This window comes from Colletotrichum karsti (genome assembly GCF_011947395.1).
Source record: "Colletotrichum karsti strain CkLH20 chromosome Unknown Scaffold67, whole genome shotgun sequence".
NCBI lineage: Eukaryota > Fungi > Ascomycota > Sordariomycetes > Glomerellales > Glomerellaceae > Colletotrichum > Colletotrichum karsti.
Genome location: NW_024065967.1, coordinates 96,856 through 120,317, shown reverse-complemented (window position 1 = coordinate 120,317; position 23,462 = coordinate 96,856). Strand labels below are relative to the sequence as shown.

At 55.4% G+C, this 23,462-nt stretch overlaps 6 protein-coding genes across 6 annotated transcripts; 4 read left to right on the top strand and 2 right to left on the bottom strand.

The window, feature by feature from the left end:
• Window positions 1–4,382: 4,382 nt before the first annotated feature.
• Window positions 4,383–6,565, top strand: CkaCkLH20_12913 (uncharacterized protein; the record flags this gene model as incomplete). The annotated part of the gene is made up of 3 exons (XM_038895624.1): window positions 4,383–4,868; window positions 4,922–5,315; window positions 5,370–6,565. 3 exons carry the CDS (start codon window positions 4,383–4,385, stop codon window positions 6,563–6,565), a joined length of 2,076 nt encoding a protein of 691 aa, XP_038739077.1.
• A 688-nt stretch (window positions 6,566–7,253) lies between these two features.
• On the bottom strand, window positions 7,254–9,015 carry CkaCkLH20_12912 (lysyl-tRNA synthetase; the record flags this gene model as incomplete). Its single annotated transcript, XM_038895623.1, has 3 exons — window positions 7,254–8,533; window positions 8,587–8,757; window positions 8,853–9,015. The coding sequence occupies 3 exons, from the start codon at window positions 9,013–9,015 to the stop codon at window positions 7,254–7,256; spliced, it is 1,614 nt and encodes a 537-aa protein (XP_038739076.1).
• An 854-nt stretch (window positions 9,016–9,869) lies between these two features.
• On the top strand, window positions 9,870–10,259 carry CkaCkLH20_12911 (putative Tim10/DDP family zinc finger; the record flags this gene model as incomplete). The annotated part of the gene is made up of 2 exons (XM_038895622.1): window positions 9,870–9,967; window positions 10,076–10,259. The coding sequence occupies 2 exons, from the start codon at window positions 9,870–9,872 to the stop codon at window positions 10,257–10,259; spliced, it is 282 nt and encodes a 93-aa protein (XP_038739075.1).
• A 5,584-nt stretch (window positions 10,260–15,843) lies between these two features.
• On the top strand, window positions 15,844–17,232 carry CkaCkLH20_12910 (uncharacterized protein; the record flags this gene model as incomplete). The annotated part of the gene is made up of 3 exons (XM_038895621.1): window positions 15,844–16,157; window positions 16,216–16,681; window positions 16,741–17,232. The coding sequence occupies 3 exons, from the start codon at window positions 15,844–15,846 to the stop codon at window positions 17,230–17,232; spliced, it is 1,272 nt and encodes a 423-aa protein (XP_038739074.1).
• Window positions 17,233–18,239: 1,007 nt separating this feature from the next.
• CkaCkLH20_12909 (uncharacterized protein) lies at window positions 18,240–19,662 on the bottom strand (the record flags this gene model as incomplete). The annotated part of the gene is made up of 3 exons (XM_038895620.1): window positions 18,240–19,223; window positions 19,304–19,437; window positions 19,506–19,662. The coding sequence occupies 3 exons, from the start codon at window positions 19,660–19,662 to the stop codon at window positions 18,240–18,242; spliced, it is 1,275 nt and encodes a 424-aa protein (XP_038739073.1).
• Window positions 19,663–20,462: 800 nt separating this feature from the next.
• On the top strand, window positions 20,463–23,230 carry CkaCkLH20_12908 (sin3 complex subunit; the record flags this gene model as incomplete). The annotated part of the gene is made up of 2 exons (XM_038895619.1): window positions 20,463–20,692; window positions 20,749–23,230. 2 exons carry the CDS (start codon window positions 20,463–20,465, stop codon window positions 23,228–23,230), a joined length of 2,712 nt encoding a protein of 903 aa, XP_038739072.1.
• Window positions 23,231–23,462: the final 232 nt, after the last annotated feature.

The following is a 23,462-nucleotide window of genomic DNA, read 5'->3' as shown; positions in this document are numbered from 1 at the left end:
TTCGACAGTTTGACCTTGATCATCCGGAGCTCCAGAGCTACCCCAACTGTGACCAGCTTGACCCGGCTTGCGGTCTCTCCCGGTGGCACCGTCGAGCAGCATATCCAAAAAGCCATCCCGCCTCAGCACGCGTTTTGTCGCCACGATTGCGCAGTTCGTCGGAGCTCATTCGGATAACCAGCTCAAACGTTTTGGCTGGTCTTAGTGAGCCCATCCAACCACCGCCGCGAGCCGGTTGAACCCCATCACTGGACGTCCATCGTCAGCTGGCATCCGTTCCGCCAGCTTGCGATGTCGCAAGTGAAACATCCTGTCTCTCGTTTTGATGCAGGTGGGGTGCCTGTCGAGACTCGCGAAGAAAGACAGGCACTCCGCTGCAGAGAGAATGAGGCCGCCACCAGGCCCAAGGTTAAGACAGGTCCGAATTATCATGCTTGCCAAGCTGCTGGCAAGGTGTCCCAGGCCTGCGAGAAACGGAAGCCTGTGCTCGAACTCATCCACTTCCCCAAGGCGAGAGCTGCTATCCAGGTCGAGGGCTTTCCCGAACAAAGAGAACCCCCGATGTCCGCTGTCCACAGGACGGATACCAGGCTTCTCGGGCACCGAGAAACCGTCGTGCTGATGTCGGTGATTGACACGGCAGTGGATACAAGTCTAAACCACTTTTCCCTTCGTCTGATGCCGTATTCCCTGTCAGAATCAGAAGCTGTTTGGCCGGACTTCTGCCACCGCAACCCTCTCCGGGGCAGATCAAAGCAACGGTCTTACACGAAGTTGCGGTGACGGCCTCCGATCTTGGTCCGTCCAGGGTCTCGACACCACACCACACACCACCAGTGATGATCCTCCGCGGTCTTCCACACCATGGCTAAGCCTGGAAAACGTTCATGCAAAGCCCCCGCCATCCGCCATGCACATGATGCACTCTTTCCTCTCGCCCTTTCTTCCCCCTCATCCAGGGTTCTAGATTTCGCGTATCATTGTCTGTATGCATCGCACCATGACGAGTCAAGTGCCCGCCATTCGACGACTGAGAGGCCGCATGAGCTCTCTCCTGTCGCACGTCGCATTGCACGCTTGTCGCGACGTCAGCCGTTTGCCATTACAGGGCCGTCTTCGTCGCCGCCAGTGCCGCTCAACCTACCTAGCGACCACATCCAACCGTACCATCCGGCTTAGTGGCCAATTCGGCGTCACCTGTTGAGATTAATTTGTATTGTTGTAGGTAGTTCGCTGGTACTCCCAATAGGGGCCGCAGGTCTTATCATCCTCGTCGTCAAGCCACCGTGAGACGCCTCGTCCATCTAGCTTCGTGGCTGCCGAGACTCTCATCCCTTGATCCACCTCCAGATGCAAGCTTTGCTTTCACGTAGTAGGATTCTTTTGTTCCACTGAGTAATACGATCCTACGTGAATTGACTTCTACTCTGCAAGCCTGAGCGTCAGTAATCTTTTGAATCCTTGGCAAGCTGATATCCGTCCTTCCGAGGCAGTGCCTTCAAACATTAGATTTCGGTGCCCTGGTATTAGTACGCGTGGCAGGGCTGTCTTTGAACCATATTATCAATTCCATCCGAGCTTTTGCGTTTCTATAATTGACCAACCGGACCGGCCTGGCGGGACTGGTCGCCTGCCCTCTTGTTTGAACAGCTTCAGCCTTATCGAGCTTCTCGATGTCCTGTGAACTCGCGCGAGGACTTCGTGTCGTAGGTCTTGGTTTGTTTTTGAATCGTTGGGAGGAGCGTGACATGTCTGTACCGTTCTCGGAACTCATGGTCAACCAACTTCTCTTCGTCGTGTAAGCTGGTAGAATAGCTGTTCATGTTTTGATGTCCCGCGAGACGATGTGAGGATCGTGTGAAGTTCGTCTGCTCTCCGTGTAGTTGATTCGTAGTCGCCTCCCTTCTGGAAGCTCTTCGTCGCCTTCGTCCATGCCTAACTTGATACTTTACATGCTGTAGACTATAGTGTCGTCGTCATGATCGTGATGGTCATGGGCTTGCTGTCGAGTATTTTTTGGCTGATTACCTCTCCTCCCAGAGGCACTGAGATCGTATTTCCGTGGTGCTGCGGTGATATGAGCTGTCGATTGCTCTTGAAGGCCATCGTCCTGCTCACCTGCGGAACAATGATGTCTTCTCTGTGAATTCCGTTCAAATAGTCGTCGACATGTCCACGCCCGTTGTTCGAAGCAGCCGATTCGCCTCCAGCACGTTTTCGAAAACGAGGGAGTCAATGGGGCTTCTGACAGCGTGGACTCTCTTGCTCCCCGGCCCTGTTATAGATCCTGTGTCGACCAGTTCGTCGTAGGCGTGGGCGATGGCCAGATGTTCGGTGTGGCTTCTTTGCACGCATTCGTCTCGGTGAATCAAGTGTCCCGGGTTTCTCTGACGTAGCTCTCGGTCATCGTCTCTGTGGATATCTGATCGTCGCCTGCGTGAAGTCTTCGGTGATCTGCCCGTCAACAGTCTCTTTCCCTAAAGCAACGTCGTGCTACTCCATTGAAGTTCGCCTGGGGACATACCTGCCCCCAACAAGCATGGCTCGTCTCGTCGGTTGGAGTGTGCGATTCTGGTGTTTATTCTGATGTTTAACGAGAAGGCTGTCTGATGTCTTTGGGGTCGACGGTGCTGGGGAGATGGGCCGTCAGGATGGGCGGCTGGTGTAACCTCAGGCCAGGTCCAGAGAGATGTTCGACGAACTACAGTTATACATCGGAGAACTCATATAGATACGTCTGCTGGTGACCTCGAGCGGGGGCGTCTTTGTCCCAAGACTGTGTCTGTCGATGAATGTCAATGTCATCAAAACCACGCTGGGGGGGCCGCTACATCGTGATTGTTCTCTTACAAAGAGCACCCCTCCAAGAACAAGGCCATTGTAAGGACGGATACCCTCAAGAGTAACTTAGCAATAATACGGAGTTTATCTTCCTTCCTGATGTGATGTTTTTGTCGGCCTGTGGATCATTCTCTGTCTGCCCGTCTCCTGTCCCGGCCTCGACACTCCTTCCTCGTCGGTCAGGGGCAACGGTCCCATCTCCACAGCAACAAGCAGCCCACGCAACATCTTCAGACGGCCTTTTCACAGACTCGATTGGCATCTCACTTCTTGAATCGTATCGCCGGAAGACGGCAGGAGCCCCCAAGTCTCTTTTATTGCTACCCCCTCCAGCCTTTCTCGTCGTCGGTGCCTCCTCCCTCCTGATCTGTCGCGTCTCCTCCGATTAGGGGCCATCATCAGCCGCTCAGATCACCGCAAACTCGACAGAGACATGCCATACATCAGCCTCCAAGAATAAACCAACATCGTAAGTATCTCAACAACACAATTACTCCCGAGCCTTCTTCTCAGGGGAAGAGCAACCCGTCTGGCCAACCCGTCTGGTCTCTCCACGACTCCCGGTCCCGCTTTCCTCGGCTCCCTCTCCTTCGTCTGAAAAGAACCGCACCCAAACGGTTGAAAATCATTTACAATCTGGACTTGGCATATCAGATTCCATCAGTTTCGTCGTAAGTTTGGTTACTTCGAGCCTAGATCTCAGATTCTGGTTCCCTGGGCTATCTTCTGCCTTTCTATCCACAGACCCAAGCATCTTCCTGGACACTTCCCAACCAGCCCCCCTTTTATAAACAACTTCTTCTTCTTCGGACAAACGTCGATTGTCGTCTCAATTCACCATCGAAACATATCAGACGTTCTCCCGGCTGCCCTGAGGCGGCATTCACCAAAGCTCCTTCCCTTCCCTCCCACGCCTCACCTTTCGCCCCTATTTAATACCACCCACGTCACCCTCAACCTCACCCTTCTTCTTCTTCCACACAACACACTTCCAACAACTCTTACTCACAAGAGTGCTTCACAACTTAACATCAACAAGCATCGCCTAACCTGGCTTGAGGCAGCTCTTACCATCGACAACATAATATCGTTGTCGTCTGGGGTTACCGCCCCGTCCCTTCCACCCCCACGAGACCTCGTTGTCTCTTCTACCTCACTTCTACCCTCCTCTATTTTACTCGATTACGACCTCGATCGACTTTGCTTTCTTACGCTCAGCTTTTGAGTCCTCTCGGTCTCGACCACCTCTGGCCTCGAGCAATCTGCTATCCTGGAGATCAGCAGTCACGCCCTCGTCCAATAACCGACTTGATCATTGTAAGTTCACGGCCTCAAGCTGAAGTTTTTTATTTTCCTCTTGCATTCTATTACCCTGGACTTTGAGTCTCGTCACTTTCTTCCTTCCTACCACGTCTTCCTGCCTAGAAAGCCATCAGCCTCATGCTACACGCGTCAGGAGACTTGGGGTTTTGAAGGATGCTGGCTAACTAATCGGCTTGTCGAAGCTCTACATTACAGCGTTTTCACGACCAGAACTAAGCATGTCTCGGTCCAACGGAACTGCGGCGACGCCGTACGGATACGGCTCCATGAAGCTGATCATCCCCGACGACGGCCCCTGCCATCCCATCGTGGGTGGCTCATACCAGCAGCAGCGCGAGCATCAGATTGATGTCGCGACTAAGATCGTCACCGGTCCGCATGGTTGCGTATCAGAACTCTCCAAGGACTGTTGGCCTGAGCCCGCCTTTCCTGAGCCCGCCTTCTGGAGACGTAACAACCAGCACGAAGTCAGCAGCGAGGCTTCTGCTGCAGACACTCAGTCCTCGGCCGTCAACTCGTCGATCAATTCACCCAGTCCAGAGTCCTCGGAGATTCATGGACAAGCCCCGATGTTGATCCAGTCTCTGCGTATTTTCCCTATTGGAAGAGAAATCATCTCGACTCTTTGGTCGATTGACACCCCCGCCATCGGAAACTTGGCAATTGCGTCAAAGGGAACTTCTGGTGCCGTCGCGTTCTACATTGTAAGAACAGCTCATCTACCACTTCTCAGTCTGCCAATGCTGACCTTTCTCAGTCGCGTTTCCACCTGCCTTCGGGAGACTTCCAGGATTGCGACCGGCTTCCCGGCGCGCTCGATGGCATGGCACCCGAGCGGAAGGCGACTATCGGAATTGGCAGCCACCTCCTCATCACAGGAAAGGATAAGTATCCATCGGCGACGGCTATCAAGGGCGTCCACGAGATCTGGGCTTCCGCTGCTCTTCGCGATAAGATGTGGGACTTTACTCAATCGCACAAGAATCAACCCGCGATGTACTTCAAGCTCTTCCCGTACCTCATGTCCGAGCATTTTTTGCTGCTTCGAGAGGGTAAGCTCGAAGAGAAGTTCGACGCTTACGACGTGCCCACCGACGAGAGAAACATCAGCTACCGTCATTTGCGCGAGATGGGCTACAACATCCCGATGTGTAAGTCTTCACCAGCAATTCCCTGTTTTGATGCGGGAGACTAACTGAAACCAGTACGCGCGCTCTCGCAGTACGGAGGAAACCTCACGCACATGAGACTCCATGAGGTTCCGATGCTTGACATCAGACTCGTCAATCTGATCTTGTCGATTTGCCCGAGTCTGGAGGCGCTGAGCTTGTTCGAGTGCGATCTTCTGCACTTCAACTCAATCATCCCCCTTCTCAACGCCGTCCACTGGGCTTCGAAGAAGATGAAGAAGACGCCGGTTCTCATCGACTTTTTCCCACGCACATACTTCGGGCTAAAGGGATATGGTCAAGGAACGCACATCATCTCCTGGGATGGTCTTGACGTTGGGACGCTTGGCCCCTCGGTCTTCACGACCGTCTTGGTGGCAGTTCTGAAGGCCCTGCCGATGGGGATTGACCTGCTTGGCCAGGGCAAGCTATTCCGAAAGTTTCTCGACTTGGTTCCCATGAAGCCAGGAGCCAGCACGGTGTTCTGTCACCACTTGTTTTCCTACCTCGACTCGCTCGCCGATCGATCAATCCCGGAGGAAGTCCGAGACGCTTTGGAGAACCAGGTGCTCCTGTCCGTTTACCAGGGCACGGAAAAAGTGTTCAAATGCCGCGATCGTGACGAAGCTTTCCAGAGCTTCGATTGCTGCCGTTGCGGTTCGACCATGATCAGAGGTCTTTTTGACAAGACGCAGGCAGCACGTCCCGACGACCAGCGTGTTTGCCGAGTCTGTGTATTAGACTACGAGTTGGAGGGCCAGGAGCACCATCGCCTCCAGAAAAAGCGCGGCCTCCTCGACGGTTTCCTTCGCATCAAGGAGGAGGTTGCTGTCGAGAACATGGTCTCTTCGAGCGATATCCCGACCCTCGAGGAGGACCTGGCCATCATCAAGGCTCCGATCATGGAGAACAGGTTCATCTCGGGTCCGGCTCCCGACTCGGCTCACAGACACGCCGCATGGCTAGAGAGATTCAATCTGCCTGACGTGGCGGATTTGACTGACGAAAACCGGGACATCGACGTTCTTTGTGTCGCTCTCAATGCAGCACTTCTTGATGTGCACACCAAGATGTCTGAATTGGACGGTATCGATCTGGACCATCCTATGCACAGACGTCGGGCTCACACCCGAGGCAAGTACTTCCGGCAGACTTGGGAGTCTACCATCTGGAGAGAGGTGACCAAGGAGAGAGAGGTCAACGGCGGTGTGAAGCCAGCTGGATTCTGGTAAGAGCTTTTCTTACAATCGCGGACACCAAAGTCTTGCATTACACGCCAACTTTGCTTTGACGAACTTACACTTACTTGCACCCGACATCCACACGACAACTCCGAACAACCTCATCCACCCACTTCTTCCTACCGACAAGATGACAGATGATTTTGCAGAGTTTGGATGTTTTCAGGATTGTACAGGGAAATTTGCATATCGAGCAGCAAGGATGGATGATGGACAGCAAGACACACAGGCAGGTGCTTTGCCTGAATATGCATTGCAGCAATTTGGACAGACGCGGAGGAGCTTCTGGATGATAGAAGCACAAGACGCGTGGCACTAATTGGGTTTCTCGCCACTTGCATTTCGGTTTCTTTTTCGGTACGGGTTTCTTTAGTTTGCTTTTCATTTTGACTTGGCTCAGGGGCTGTACGCCCAATCACTTCTTTTTCTAGCTATGCCATAGAACACGATAGGCAGCATGCAATGGAAGTTTCTGCACAAAGAACCAGCTTCTTTGGTCGTGATGATGATGTGAATGGTGGTCTTGTGTTCCCCCGGCTTCTGAATGCCAAGACAGGTAGTCTACAAAGTCAATGGTATGTCTATGCAGTGGATGTTGTACAATTGTGATACACGCTCAATGACCTCATCCCTTCCCTCCACAATGCTCTGAATGACTCTCCAGTGGTTTTCTATAGTTTCAAGAAGACTCATCCTTCTGTTCCTGCTCTTCAGCCTGCTCCTGACTCTGCTCTCCAGATGACAAGCCGACAACGTTCCGTAGCGTCCCAAAGCTCAAACAATCGCTAATCCTGTTGGCCCCAGAAAACAGCATGACGAGCCGCTCAACACCGCATCCCCAGCCACCCGTGGGCGGCAGTCCTGCGTTGAGAGCCTTGATATAGCTCTTATCAAGCGGCGCGTCCCTCGCGGCCTCCTCCTCCTCCTCCCCGTCAGCCCCCTTCCCGGTGCCCAGCATCCGGTGCTCCGCGAGCTTGCGCGCCTGCGCCACGGGGTCGTTCTCCTCCTCGTACATGTTGGCCAGCTCGCGGCCGTTGACGAACAGCTCCGTCCGCGCCGACACGAGCTGCAGCGTCTTGGGGCACAGGAAGCTCTTGGCCAGCGGGCTCATGCACGCCGGGTGGTGCGTCACGAACACGGGCGCCTCGAACGACTTGGGCTCCAGGTAGATGGCCGCCAGCCGGTCGAGCAGCTTCGGCATCGTCGGCGGCAGGCCCCCCGGGACCTCGATCTTGCAGAGCGCCAGCACGGCCACGAGCTCCGAGTACGCGTCCTTGCCCGTCAGCTTCGGCAGCCGGATCCCGCCCAGGGCCTCCTGCAGCGCGGGTACGAACTCGAGCTGCCGGAAGGGCCGCCTGAACTTGGACGCGTCGATGGGCTGGAGCGAGGTCAGCTCCGTGGCGATGAGCTCCTGGCAGCGGTCGGCCAGGCCGGAGAGCAGCTCCTCGGTGCGGGATATGAGCTCGGGGAGGGTGGTGTAGGCGCTGTAGAACTCGCACATGGTGAACTCGGGGTTGTGGGTGGCGTCGATGCCCTCGTTGCGGAAGGCGGGGCCGATCTCGAAGACGTTGTGGACGCCGCCGACGACGAGGCGCTTGAGCCAGAGCTCGGGGGCGATGCGGAGGGAGAGCTCGCGGGAGGGGAACTCGGTGGCGGCGGTGGTGAAGGAGCGGGCGACGGCGCCGCCGGCGTTCTCGGCGAGGATGGGCGTCTGGAACTCGAGGAAGCTGCGCTCGTGGAAGTAGTCGCGCATGTACTTGGTGATGTGCGACCGCAGGCGGAGGACCTCGGAGACCTCGGGGTTGACGATCATGTCGAGGTGGCGCTTCTGCGCGCGGGTTTCGGCGTCGGTGAGGGTCTGGGGGATCTGCTCCATGGCCGGGGAGAGGAGCTCCGGTAGGAGGACGGCGTTGAGGGTGAGCTCGCCGGTGGACGTCCGGGAGGGCTTGCCGGTGATGGCTGGCATACGATCTCAGCACATGGTCTTCTCTCATCACATTGGGACGGCTTACAGATGTGGTCGCCCTTCTCGATGATGCGGGAGAAGAGCTTGAAGGTATCTTTGGTCACGTTGGAATCGCTCAGGTTGCGGAAGTTGATCATGCCCTGGATCTTTTCGAACTCATTGACAATGGTGACGAAGACGAGCTTGTTCCCGTGGGAGCGGACAGATTGGACGCGGCCTGTGGCCCTTGGGTCAGCATGTGAGGGAAGCAAGCCGCGAGGCACATTGTCTCTAGAGACGAGGGCGCGCCTGGTAACGATATTTTCTGCGTACCATACAGGGTGACGATCTCGTCGCTCCCCTCCTCGAGCTTGTCCTGGATCCATTTCCTCTTGAACTTTGGCACGGACATCTTCTCGCCGCGGTGGACCAGCCGCGGGTGCGTCTCCTTGTACAGGCCCTTCTCCGAGACCTCGGCGAGGGCCTTGCGGCGCATCTTTTCAAATTCGGACTCTCTGGCCCTCTCATTCTGATGTGTTGAGCTATCTGGTTGCCTCTGACTCGTCCCTACTCTATCCCGCCCCTGCCTCGCAGCGCCTCCGTCTTGGAGTCTGCTGCTCGTGCCACCACTTGGCCGCCCGACATGGAAGGACTGGAAGGGCCTTGCTGCGACCCGCGGGGCCCTCAATACCGGCCGCAGAAGCCGTAGATTCTGTATTGATGTCATTGCGCCTGGGGGTCTCTCGTTAGCCTTCGTGCGTCTTTGACAAGGTTGCGCAAAGTTCCAAATGGTGAGAGAAGGTAGTTTTCAGATGTTTGGCGTTTGAATTCATCCACAGCAAGCTGTGTAAGTCGCAGCGGTTCTAATGCTTGCATAATGCGATCATCATGTAGGGTAGGGAATGTTAAAAGAAAAAAGTCTTGACTTACCACCATAACTGTGCTCAAGAAGATGATTGATCTCCTTGAGTTGGTTGAGGAGTTCAGTAGAGAAGGCAAATTTTGTGACGGCGCGCTTTTTTGTTCGCGCTTGACGTTATCGATAAGCGAAGAAAAAAAGACAGTGGAGGTCGGCCTTAAGACGGCCCGAAGCTTTCTGCTGCCGTCATGCATGCAGCGAGGTCCGTGCAGCCGCGTTAAGCAGGCTTGCTTGCCAGACTCCAATCGCGATGCGATAAGATAAGGCACCGGGGAGCTGCTGTAAAATCTCGACTCCGACGTCAAGCGCCCATCACGGCAAGCAAGCTACGGTATAATCAACCACCACACGCACCCGCCGACGTCAACGTATCTCGAAACCAAATCACCGAACCCTTTCAATCCACACCAACACAGACAAATACCATCAAGATGTCTTTCTTTGGAATGGGCCGCCCCAAGCTCTCTTCGGAGGAGAAGATTGCCATGGCCGAGCAGGAGATGCGTCTGCTTGCCGACATGCACAACCGGTATGTACCCACCCATCAAGCCGTTTCCATCCCAGGAGCTGTGTAAACTCTGGGAGAGCACGAATCGGTTGAGCTTGATGTTTCTCGCTGACACTCTGCCGTCCTCAGCCTCACCAAGATCTGCCAACAAAAGTGCCTCCCCGACTACCGCGAGGCCGACCTCAACAAGGGCGAGTCCGTCTGCCTCGACCGCTGCGCGGCCAAGTTCTTCGAAGCGCACATGAAGGCGTCGGAGGTGATGCAGGCCGAGAGCCAGAAGAGAGGCGGAGCCATGGGCGGCGGAATGTTTTAAGCCCTTGAGTTTTTGACGACGAGCAATTGGAAATTACGAAGGCGGGGGGAAACGTCGTGCGGGAGCATGACTTTCCTATGACGAGGAAAGAAAAACAAAACCGCTTGCTGTATCGACTCGGCCGCGACGGCCGACTGTACGGATAGGAGAGGCTCTGGAGTGACGAGCCCGGCTTTTGCATTGCCTGGGAGAGATATCCAGGGATGTGTGGGATGTATTTGAAGCACACCCGTGACGGGGCTTCGTGTATAATACGGGACTCTGTGACCGAGGTCCTTGGAGTAACAATGAAACTACCCTCAATAACTCGCTACCAGATGAGCCTCACCTTAGGAGTTGTTTCCATTGACTGAGTTAGGAATCAGGCTCTGGGAAGCTGGAGTTAACGTTAGCGATCGGAATGAGATCGCCTCTGGAGGACAGAAGACTTCTATACGGGCAGTCAGCAATTGGTCTGCTTATTCCCTCTGTGCTGGATAGTGACAACTGGGCGTCAGCAATGAACGTGCCGAGAAACTTGTTGTCCGCAATCAAGTCAGTACAGCTGGCCGTTTCATGATGGCTTCGCGTGATATGCTGGAAGAAAAAGAAACAATCCAATTCCTCCAATCAACTCCAGGTAAGGCCTGCCTGCCATCACAACTCAACACCGATCTGAAGAAACTCCCGAAAGACGGAAAAACCAACGTCCACCCAGGCGCAGCACAGCAAAACACCGCACTGCCCAGGAGGCAGCCGGGCATGAATCGGCCAATCGAGTTTCCCATATTAACGCAGGACGGACAACTTGAGAACCGGGTTGCCGGGCCCCGGTTGATAGACTTTCGATGAACCGAGCCAGATGATGAGATAAGTTAGGTAGCGAGGGCGGCCCTCGTCTGCGCCAAAGCTTGTGACATTGTCGTCCAGAGTACCGCAGTATGACCATATCAACACATAAAGGGGGTTTGGTTGGGCATATGCGGCTGATGGACGACGAACGGCGCATGTGCCAGATTCCCGCGGTGCCGATATCTGTGCAAGCCATATGCCCGTGTCCTGTCCCAGCAGGAGCTCAGTCACTAAGGAGTTATAAGGTTTTGTACATGACTCTCTCCCTCCCTCCCTCTCTCTCCTATATGTATCTCCCGTCAAACCGTCACGAACCGCAGTGCGATTCAAACATCGACAACCTTTCCTTGTTACCCCAGAAACCAGGGGGTATGGCCGCAGTTCATCGACGGTCTTTTTGCCGCTGTCGGTAAAACGAAAATGAACGGCACAACTGCCGCAATGTATTCGACGGGCGAGCCCCCGCGGGGCCCGGGATGATAAACACAGCAAAGAAAAGAGCACAGTTTTGAAATTCGGCCGTGAGGAATTAAACGGATGAAGTGACGCGAGATTATGGACTGTGCCCAAGGTATCCGTACCCGAATGCGAAGATGGGCCAAGAAAAGCCAACCAGGAAGTCCAGAACGTCTTTTCGCCTATCCGTAATACGCTGCAGAAATAGAAATTAAAAACGAAAAAACAAGGTTCGATACCAAGGCCAAGGAACAATTATCGATTCCTTCCCGTCGACCCGCTCCGGCAACCTAACCCGCCAGATTACACCAAAAAAGCTACGTGAATGACACCGCGGACGGTAATGACGACGGCAAGGGGGAGAGGTTCCCACCAACCCCCCCGTCCCGTCCACCACGGCGCATGTGCCGGGCTGATCTGCCATTTTCTTGACTTTACCTTGCCCGTCGATATCCTCCCGCCGGCACTGGAAAGAATGCGATGCAAATCACAACTGTGTCGAGAAGTTCAAACCCGAGAGCTTGGGGCTGGTCTCGCTCCCGCGGTCCAGATCTGCGACAGGGGGAACGGGGGGGAAGGGGGAAGGGTGGTGGTCCGCGCGACGACTTTCTTTGACGTGACGGGCATGAACGGACGGGGTCTCGAGGGTGCGTGTGGCTGTCGCTCCAAAAAGTTGAGCAAAGTTTTTGATGGGTTTGTGTTTTGGTGTGGTGGTGGTGGTTGATGCGTTTCGATACTTCGGATGGAATGATATTTGGGTTTGGCGGCGGCTACGGCGGTGAGCATTGACTGAGCTTGTTTTTTCGCTTTTCAGAGTTAGGATGAAGCATCGACATGTGAGGTAGAAACTACGTAGGCAGCGAATTGGGCATCACCGGCGGCTAATCCGATCTCACAATAGCATCATCACTGGCAATCCAATTCCTGTTGGAGGTTGGCGATGATATGATAAGAGAGTGGTTAGCAGCATTCCTCGCTCCCTCACTGGTGGTTCAACTTTGACTGAGCCTCAAACCGTGGTGCCGTGGTGGGGTCACCTCTGGCGTGGCTTAGCGGCGTTTCCTTGCGTCTGTCGTCACTGCGCAGGGTCGATCGCCATTCAATGCCCTAGGTTCCCGTCTTCTGCGCCCATTGTTTGTGTCCCATTTCTCGGAGCGGCGGCGCACCACCACGGAGGACGGGGTTCTCTGTGGGGGCTGGGCTCGATGTGGGATCGGAGCCCGTGGGCAGCAGAGGGAGAGGAGAGGGCGGCGCGGCATTGATGAGGGTGGGAAAGGGGATGCAGGGAAGTGTAACGGTGCCATGGCCGATGGGTCGTGGAGATGACGGTCCGGTCGGGTTGAAGAAAGACGTTGACGTAGGCTGTTAATTAGTTAAGCCGCGGGAACGGCTTCGCGGAAACGGAGAGGAGGCCTCGTTTCTTCAAGTCAAGTAAAAACAGCTAGCGGGAGAAAGCCTCGTTGTTAACCAGAGGTTCCCGGCGAGAAACGAGTGAGGAACGAAAAAGAGCGTATCCAGAGACGCGTATTCTGCCTTCGCTTATCAACGGGGGCTTAACGGGGAGGACATATTGCTTCTTCTGGCTCCCCGTAAAAGAGAACCCATAATAGCGGAATATGCATGCCGCCGAGGGGGTTTGAACGGTGTTCGTACGGAGTGGACGTCGACGGAAGCTACTATTTGTTTTGGTCTGAAGTTGTCTAAGAAAGACGAAAACAAAACACAGACAAAAGGACTGATTCAGCCTCTCACCTGCAGTCATCAGCAAGAGGCATGTGAAGGATTATTTTAGGATGGAGAGACGTCAGGAAACATGCGGAAGTGTCAGCCTCTAATTCAGCCCGTCCAGCTTTTGCGACAATGGAATGTCGAGAGACGTTCGTTGACGGGCCTATCAGCTCGGGAGCCACGGCGTCGTCCGGCTGGGCGTCCTCGAGTGAGCCGGAGGCCGTTGGGCAGTCTCGTGGGCTTAATTTAAGGTCCTGCATAAGGCACGATGTAGTGTAGGACGGTAGGGCAGTGTGTAAATCACTCCAGAGAGAAGCAACGAGGTGGCTGTACAAGCCTCATTTCGGTGGTCGTTTGCAGGTTGCAGAAGTTGGAAGAACCTAAGGCACCGGACGGGCTAATTAGCGACAGAATGGAAGGTTCGGTTCGGTCCCCAATTGTGCTGTCACCAAAGTCGTGCATGTTAAGGGGAAACGGGTCGCGTGAGTCTGCATGCTGACTTGCATAAGTGGCCCCGTCGGCGGTGCACTAACAAATTGTACAGGTCAGCACACATTGACAACCCACATCCACCACCATCACAACCTACCTACGGTGAGGTGCATCTCCAGTCCTATTCCTGGCGCAGTTGGCAGGGCCTGCTGCAACCTCCCACGGGTCCGGGTTCTCTGCACAGCCCTACTGTCCCTGGAACGAAGGCCATCGTCCAAGGTCTTGGTGGTATTGGATCCAATTGGATCGGGGCAAGTCTGGAGACTGGAGACTGGAGACTTGGAGGTGGTGGACGGTGGGTGGTTGTGATGATGGTGTGGTGTGCACTGGCGTTCTGGCTGTGCTGTGCCGGCACTAGTCCTTGACTTGCTTGGCCCAGGGCCCAGGTGCGGTTTATGGAGTTGTCTTGTAATTAATTGCCTTTACCTATGACGGGAGGGCCAGGATTGCTGTGCTTTTGATGTTGTTTTTTTGAGGCCTCTCTCGCTGCTGCGGATAAATCCATTTGAGATGATAAACCGGGCGCGTGCTCTCGTTCGTGTTTGTGTCTTGTCATTTCTGCATCTCCAACCGCTGATCCATCATCATCTGCCGTCGACCGGTCGACTACCTAAGAAGGCTACAACACCACCACGCTCGCTGCCCTACGAACACCACACGCTACACGCTACACACTACCGTCCATCCCTCCATCGATCCGTCAGCGATCCGCGACACTAATACGAGAAGAGGAGGACGCCGTAATACCAAGAAGCTCCCCAACACCAGACGACGCAAGACCACGACACCACGGCGCGGCCAGACCTTTTCAGGGCCCCACTCCCTCTTGCCTTACAGCAGACAGACTGTTACCTGAAAGACTGAGAATCGTCCATCTTACACTCCGGGTGTGATCGACTAGCGAAGCGAATCGAATCGAAGCCGTCATATCATCACCTTCTCTTCAACCATCCGAGAGTCTGACTACTAATTCAATCGTACACCGACCCGAGAACGATCAACTGACGGCTACGAGCATTTACTGAAGTAATTGTCACTTCATTCAGAGACTCAGCGTCGCCCCTTTGGACTGGACCTTTTTTCGACTTCCCGTCCCTTCCTCCAGTTCCTCGGCACTCCCCACTAATTACCCATTCGAACCCGTGAAGGCCCCCCTTCTGGTCCTTCGTCCTTGGTCCTCGCTCCACTCCTGCTCACTCCTGGAGTCCAGAGTCTCCACCTCCCTCCAAGGATTCCCTCTTTCCGCCTAGCGCAGACCCTGGTCACTGCCTCCTCTCCTTCCCTCCCCCCTCGTCGCTCCTCCTCCCCAGGCTTTCCTGCCTCCTGCCGCTGCAAGACGGGTGTACTCTGTACAGCGTGCGCTACTTTCATACGAATAACCACCCCTTCCTCACGGCAAGTTCGACACCACGCCCAGCCTTCCTTTCCTGCCTGTCAGAATTGGAACCCCAGGAGACGGCGAAGAGAAAAAAAGAAGCCCCTGGACCGATATTGTGTACTTCGTACTGAACAGATCAAACTCGTCAACCTGTTTCAGCTTCACACCAACAACCACCTCCTCATTCCCTCTTTTTATTTTTTATTTATTCTTTTTCCATCCAGCAACAGCTTCCCCCCTTGCTGTCACCCAAACCCAAAAAGTCGGTCGTTGAGAAGAAGGTTGGCTGCGACAAAGAGATAGAGAGGGCCCGAAACTCTATTCCGTCGCTTTTCCCTCCCTTCTTTTGACCTGTTTTCATTTCCTCATTCTGCCACCACCATCAGCGCCTGCTTCTGCTTATTGTTCGTCGAATTTCCCGCCGACGGGGTCCTCCCTCGCTCTCCACTCGCTTTTTATCCCTTAAACCGGCCTCCAGCCTTCCCCCGAAAGGAAGTCACTCGATCCCGTCCTCAATCCGTCCTTTTCCGACCGGTGCCGCCTGTCGTTGTGCCCATTTGCTTGCACGACGCGCAGCCCTGACCGCCCTGCTGCCGCTGCCGCTGCCGCCGCCGCTGCTGCCTGCCTCTCCGATCGACGCCCTCACCCAATTCCACTCTCCTTCTCGACTCCTCCCGGGGAGTCGCCAATACCGTCGACCTGGCTACGAGGCTTGACTCCCGCCGCTCTTTGCTCGGCGGTGACCCCAACTTTGCCGGCTACGACCAAGAACTCGCCGCACAACAATACGCTCAGCAATACCAACAACAGTACCAACAGCAATACAACCCCCCGCAAACTTCTAATCAAGGTTACGCTTTCCGCGAAGGCATCGCACCATCCACCATGAACGGCTCTCGTCCCGCCAGTAGCACCCAAGGCTTCATGGGCTTCGGCTTCATGGGTGCCAAATGGCCTCGCATCTTCTTTGGCATCACCCTTATTCAGGCCATAATCTGCCTGGGCTTCGAGGCGTAAGAAACCGACGCATCAATAGTCGCACAATGTCGCGCCATGCTGACAATCCCACAGTTACGTCTTCTGGAAATTCCAGACCAGTTTGACCGACGTCGAGCAGGCCCAACAAAGCGCTCAGGAGGACTCGCCTCGACGCACGATCCCGACCTTCTTAACCCTCTTCATCTTCGGCTTCCTCTACGAGTTGGTTATCGTATGGGATGCTCTCCGCGCCAAGAATACCATTCAGGTCATTGGTGTCTGCATCGCAAACCTGGCCCTCATGGTCTACACGGCGATCCAAGTCGACCAAATCGCCGAGGCAATCGACCAGCTGAAAGTCAACAACGCCCTCATCAACCCCCAGGACGACATGTGGGCCGACGTCAAACCGTACCTCGTGGCCATTCCCTGCATTCTCGCCTTCGGCACCATCGCCATGGGTCTTGTTGCCTGGAAGCTTTACCAGGTTTTCGCTTGGGACATTCTGAAGACGATAGGAGCCGACTACAGAATGAAGAAGCGATTCCTGCACTACCAGGTATGTCATTGATCACGCTATCCCCGCCCAGACGACTCGCGCTGACCATTGCCGTCTAGATTTACATTGCACTCCTGAAGTTCGATTTCTTCTTCTTCCTCGGCTTCACGGTTCAGTTCCTCGTTATTGTCAACCCCAGTACCGACGCCGAATTCGGCTTGACCATCGCTGCAATCCCCGTTACGATCGCCATTCTGCTCTTGGCGGCTTGGTTCACCAGAATTGAGAACAAGCCTGGCATGATTGCTGTCCTGGTGCTCTACTTTGGCGCCCTCAGCTACTTCATCTTCAAGCTGGTTCGCATCTACCAGCCGACAACGCGGTTGCAGTACCAGCCAGTCAAGAAGTCCCTGACCGCATTCACCGTCATCACCATCCTCCTCATCATTTGTACGATCGTTAACTGCGTCATTTGCATGCGGAACTTCGGTGCTGGCCTTAAGACGCATCTGCGAAAGCCTTCAAGGGACGTGGAAAAGAACCCCGACCTGAACTCCATCAACCTTCAAGACGTCAAGCCTACCATGGCTAGCCGTATGACGATCGACTAAAAGAAGGGTGGAGCTGGCTTGACCCGACGAGGCACCGAACGATTGAAAGAGACGCCGCGCGATTGTACAAAGACATGACTTACGAACAATGCCACCTTTCTTATCCAACAAAATAAAATCCAGGAAGGGATTGTGGACGGACGGAACGGTGACACGCGGGCCGGGAGCGTGTTGGACTGGTTGAGATTCCCCATCTTCGGCTTTTCATTTTCCTTGTTTGTTCACATTGTACGGCGTTGACGACATTCTCTCTCCCTCCACCACCCAGCAGTGGGAGACGAAGACTGAGGGCGGAGTTATGGATTGATTCTACTTTGGTCGCTCTTGCGACAGCGACACCACCCAGGATACCACGATGGCCGATGGCCCACCGCACGTGGTGAGAAGTTTTGTATGGGCCGATGGCCAAATCTTCTCACGGTCGAGGCCGAGAATCTGGGTTTAGACAGCGATTTTGCTTTGAGACTTTCCTTAGTGTATCCTAGCCAGCATGAGGTAATTCAGATCATCATGAAAGAAGTTTCCAAACCGAGATGAATCTGAAGTTTGATCCACGTGATGCTCTATTGTGTCGTCATTGCATGAGATTGTTTTGAGGAAGTCATTTATGGTGGGTTTGATCAACACGAGTCGACTAACACATCCTCGTGAGATGTATAGACGCATGCGTGGTAGAGTGAATTTGTAGTTGTATTCCCGCTATCCAATAACCAAGACCGCTTCCCAACCCCGCGACTCGAAATCGAGTCACAATCAAATATTCCCACCGGTGTTTACCAACCAAAGCAGAGTGAACGCCTTCCCCGTAACCATTTAAACCCCCCAAATTCCGATTGTTCCTAACGCCGCTTATCTTCCAAACCCATTCCAGGTAAAGTCGAGGCCGGAATCACCCACCCTCGCCTCGTGTTTGTAATATTTCGCTTTATCGACATTTGTATCTCTAAACTCGCTTCACCCCCTCTCGGACGAGCTCGCGTGCGACGAAGACTCGACTACTCCGTCCACTAGAGCTTGATCTCCCGGGCATCCTTAATGTGGCCCTCGTTGGGACAGTACGGGCACTTGAAGCGCGAGCCCTTGGTGAGGCGCTGCAGCGACTCCTTGCAGATGACGTGGCCGCACGGCAGCATCATGGGCGGGTTCTGCTCGGTGGTCTGCTCCTTGCTGACGGGGCAGACGAAGATGGGGTGGTAGATCATGCTGCGCGGCAGCGGGGTCTCGAAGGCGAGCTCGTTCTCGGTGGTCCACTCGGTGCGCTTGGCCTTCATGTAGGAGGTGTACTTCATGAGCTGGGGGAGGGCGATGGCGCCGGCGGTGGCGGCGACGTAGAGCGGGGACTCGGCGGAGAGGCCGAGGAGGGAGCAGAACTCGCGGGTGAAGGAGAGGGCGACGTCGTCGAAGGCGGCAGTGGTGTCGAAGATGTTGGCGTAGGGGGAGGTCGCGATGTTGGAGGCGTAGACCATGGCGCACGAGAGCTGCTGGATCTCCTTGAGGTGGCGGGCCTGGAAGCGGCCGAAGTTGGCCTGGGCGTAGGACATGGCGCCGGCGCGGCCGTTGGAGCCGGGGGGGTCGGCGGGGAGGCCGTTGACCTCGGGGCCCTTGAAGAGCCAGACGAACTGGAGCTTGGAGAGCTCGAATTCGAGGTTGGAGCCGCGGGCCTCGAGGTCGTGGGACTTCTCCTGGGCCCACTCGATGGCGGGGACGAGGTTGCGGTTCTTGAGGTGGTTGAGGATGTTGTACATGCTGGCGAACTTCTCCTGCAGCTCCTGGGACTGGAGGGAGATGCCGGCGTCGGGGAGGGGCGGGGAGGAGGGGTTGTTCGGGGAGGCGGCGCGCGGGGGAGGGCGCTCGTGGGCTTCGCGGAGGAAGGTCGAGGCGACGCTGAACTGGCCCTCGCGCAGCATGTGCATGGCGACGGCGCGGTTGATTAATGAGGGATATGAGGCCATCGCATCGTAGTCTGTTGGAAGGGGTCGTGTAGGGAAGGACTGCGAGGTCTTGGTGTTAGCTTGAGGGTTCGTCCCATGGAGAGGGCTTGTCCCATGGAGAGGGCTTGTGAATGCGGTACCTTCTCGAGGGCCTTTCCATAGACTTTCTGCGCCTTGGAAACCTCCTTCAAGTCGTTGTTTATCGCGTCGAAGCTGGCGTTTACGGGATTCTGGAGCTTGGTCATGGTCAAGCTTGCGCGGTGCGGATCGGATGCTGGGAATACGGGTGAGCACACGACCAACCACCGCCGATGGGTTCCGTCCCGGGACGGCGAAACGTACCATTGGCAACTTGCTCCCTTGCCTGCAGGAGCAGATCGAGTAGCTTGTCTGCGTCCTTGACGGCCGAGTTGAGGGTTGCCTTGCGGAAGCGGGAGAGATCCGCCTGGAGCGTCATCATGGGGTTCTGTTCCGCCATGTTGGCGGTGGTGGTTGGCATATGGCGTTGTATGTCGTGATGTGTGGGGTTGGTGTTGAATGCTGCGGCGCGGCGATGTAGCTCGACTGATGGAAGTTACGACGGACAGATCATGGTCTTGAGGTGCTGAATCGAAGCCCCGGTCACCTAAGGTATGCTGTTGTGGTTGTCGTCGCCGTCGTTATCGTGAGGTGGTCGTCGGTTATCGTCGTATCTAAGTTGGGGCGATACTTGGACCTTGCAGTTAGCTGAATCAGTTCAGTGGCTGTAGTGGCCGTTGAGTTGACGCAGACCGCTGGCACAGTGCTGAGACAGCCAAGCGTGACGCATTGAGTTGCCGGTGAAATGGCGGCCCGGTTGGTTAAATTGACGAGGGGAGCGCATAACCGGCAGGGGGGCGGGGACGGGGTCGGGATGAGCTGCCCGGTTCTTGGGGGCACCTAAATAAGGTACCTCGTAGATCTGGGGGACCTTTAGCGTACATTCCGATACCAGTTGACCGCTGCCCGCCCTTTGTTTCTCGTGCTACCCATTCGCTGAAGGAGTTGCAGGTGGTACAGCTCCCGGCCCAACCAGTAAGGACTGCATTGCGTCACATGCCGACCACCCACCGAACGAGAAGGAATCGAAGCCTAAGAGATCGAGACAGTCAACATCCCAACGAGACGCGCAAGTCACATGCAGGTTGGCATTTACTATTGTGTGTTTAAGTGCGACTCTTTCGACAATCAACCGACGAACCGACAGAGGCGACTATGAACTCGACTGCTTGGAGGTAGAGTGCCGTCGATGCTCCGAGTGCAATCGCCGCGCTCATGCAAATGGGGATGGCATTCCGATTCCCCTTCCCGGTCAACGACCCGCGGATGCACCGTGAGGAGGAACTGACGCTGGCGAGGGTCGCGTCGCAGCAGCGAAGCAGAGGACCTTCGCCCCTGGATACTCCCCTACCGCTCGAGGCGCGAAAGGAGGCCTCGACAGAGCCCGCTACACCGTCTCCCTTGCCGACGACAAAGAGGAAATGGGTATTTGCCGATCCGGTCGCTTTCAGGTGAGATTTTACAGATCTTGGTTAAATGTCGTTCTTCTGACTGGTTTTGTCTGCAGATACCTCGAAAGCGATCCGTCCGTCACCGTAATCGAGCGCCGAGGTGTCTTGCAGGGCTACGAGTTGTACCTGGTCGAACAATGGGCTTGTTCGCGAAAGTCGCCCACGCTGGTGATTGTCACCTATACTGGTGACCCGAAACATTCTGTCGTAGTTGGGGTGCTGGACGTCCCTGCGGACGAGAGTACCTGGTCAGACCGCCTTCGATTCTACTTCAGGGCCATTCACCAGTACCATGCGCGACCGAAGGAAACGCCGCTGGGCGATGTCATGGTTACGAACCTAAGCAGCTTCCCGTCTGCCCTTACAGTCATACCGGTCCCCGAAGGCGACATACGTAGCCACCGTCAGGCCTTCATCGTCAACGAGAATCTCAAGCGACTGGGGTGTTCCGGCCGATCTGGCATGAACCTGTCGGACCCCACACCGGCGACTCAGGCCAAATTTTACCAGCTTTACAAGACCAGCGAGAAGGTCCCGTTTCCGCAGTCGGTGGTGGAACTCGTCAAGCTGTGCCAGGTCTCGCTGTTCATGTTCGGGAAGCTGGACAACGAATACATCGACGGATTGCTGTGCGACAAGACAGAAGAAGCTATTGGGAACTGGTGGACGGAGCTCGGTGCTGAATCGTACAACATCGAGCCGACGGACGGCATTCTGGGCCCGACTACTGTGGCAGCCCTTTTGGGTATGCTGATGGGCGCAAGGAATCGTCTGCATTACTACGGCGCTCCTGTATCGAAAGATGTGTTTGACATCGAGAGCACGAAAAGGGGCATTGCGTACTTTCAGAAATCACACAAACTCGAGCGGACGAGACGACTCGATCGCCCAACAATACTCAAGCTCCATAGCGTCACGGCAAAAGCGGCTGCTGGCGAAGGATGGGGCGTGCAAAAGGCTGTCAAGTCAACTGTAGCTGAAATCGGCGGCAAAAGGGGCGAGCTGGTTATTGGTATGGTCGGCGGTAAAGACAAGGCCGGCATTGCTGATATCGAGACCGTCGACATTGACAAGTTCATAGCATTGGCATATGGCGAGCGAGCGAAGTGGCTGTGGTATGGCAGACCGCGAAAGACGGTTCCGGAACTCCAGGAGAAGTCATCCGACTTTGCACCGCCGCTGGCCGGGAAGGACGAGGCTGCCGCTCAGGTAAACAAGCGGACACAATCATTACCGCTTGAGGAAGAGATGCAAAGGCAAAGAGAGGAGTCTTCAGGGGTCTATTCAGCTCCGGCACCCGCTTCAGCCGTTAGTATCGTTGAAAACCCTGGTGATAAGGATGCTCTGAGAAAAACGGTCTTCAAGTCGGTTGCCGGCAGAGTAAGCGACGCGAAGTCAGGACTAGGACGCATCAAAGACGTCGTTGGAACCGGTCTGAGAGGCCACGCGAGTCGCCCTAGCAGAGACGACTTTGGCGAGAACGGTTACAACAGCTCCGGTATTTCAGCACTCGCGCAAACGTCCGCGGCAGCCCTGTCATCCCCAGTCGTGGTTGGTAGAGCCTTCACGTGGAAGAACAAGCCGGAGGAGTATCTGGCCCAGTTCAAGAAGGAAGCCGAGGTAGCGCAAGGCGGTCGAGATTCGTCACAGGAGCTGGTCAAATCTCCTGCGACAGTCACTCCCGCAACAGCCAAGCAGGTTCGCGAATTGTCCGAGCCCAGCTCTACACATATCGAAGGAGTATTCGCAACGCCCCCTAATGGCCCGGCCAACGGCATAATCAAGGATGAGCCCGAGCGGTTTCAACCATCCGTGGCCGGTTCAGTTGTCGACGAAGCAGATCTTCATGGCCCTTTCGAGGCTGAGAGGAGTGGCAACAATGGCGTAAGCTTTCTGCAACGACGGCACTCTATTGCTGTCTCGAGACTGTCTTACAAGCACTCTTTGAACGAAGCTCGGTGGCCGCGAAGGTTATCTTTCGGCGACGCCGAAGAAGCTGTCTTGCGATGGGAGGAAATCACGGAGGTTTACGACGACAAGCACTTCGCCACGGCCGACGCCCTACAGCAACAGGCCAGCCTCGCCGAGTTCGCCCGCAGCCTCTACGACTCTATCGCGACCATCAAGCGGGAGGTCAACCCCTGGGTGGAGTCCAAGGTCAAGGCCGTCGAGAGCATGGACGAGCACTACAACCGGGAGCAGGAGGAGCTCCAGAACCTCTACTACCAGCTCAGCGAGGCCTACCACCGCGTCAAGCAGAGCTCGTCGGAGCTCATCGCCGAAGAGCGCGCGCACATCACCGAGGCGATTAAGGAGGTCGAGGTGCTGGTCGCGCGCCTTGAGTACGAGGTCAACGGCCTCGTGAGCAAGGTCGACGACGTCGAGGACGGGGTCGCGCTGTTCGAGCGGCAGGTCGAGGACGTCGAGAAGCGCGCCGAGGAGCTGAAGAGGACGCTCGAGACGGAGAGCTGGGCGCACTGGTTCGTCAGGACGCTGACGGGCATCGGGACGGGGCCGAACATCACGAGGGGGTCGTAGAGGTGATGGTGGTCTCTGGGCTGCATAGCGTGGTTCGTTTTGCTTTGGTATCGGGAATACCCCTCTTTTCTAGGGCTTGCATATTTTATCAGAAGACTCTCGTGGGGTTCGTATTTGGCCGCGATGGTATTGTATATTTATTCATGTGCCGTGGGAGCAGATTATCTTGACGTTGAATTTATCAGTAATACTGGACCGGGTTTGGGCTGCCGTGGATGTCCACGGAATTAAA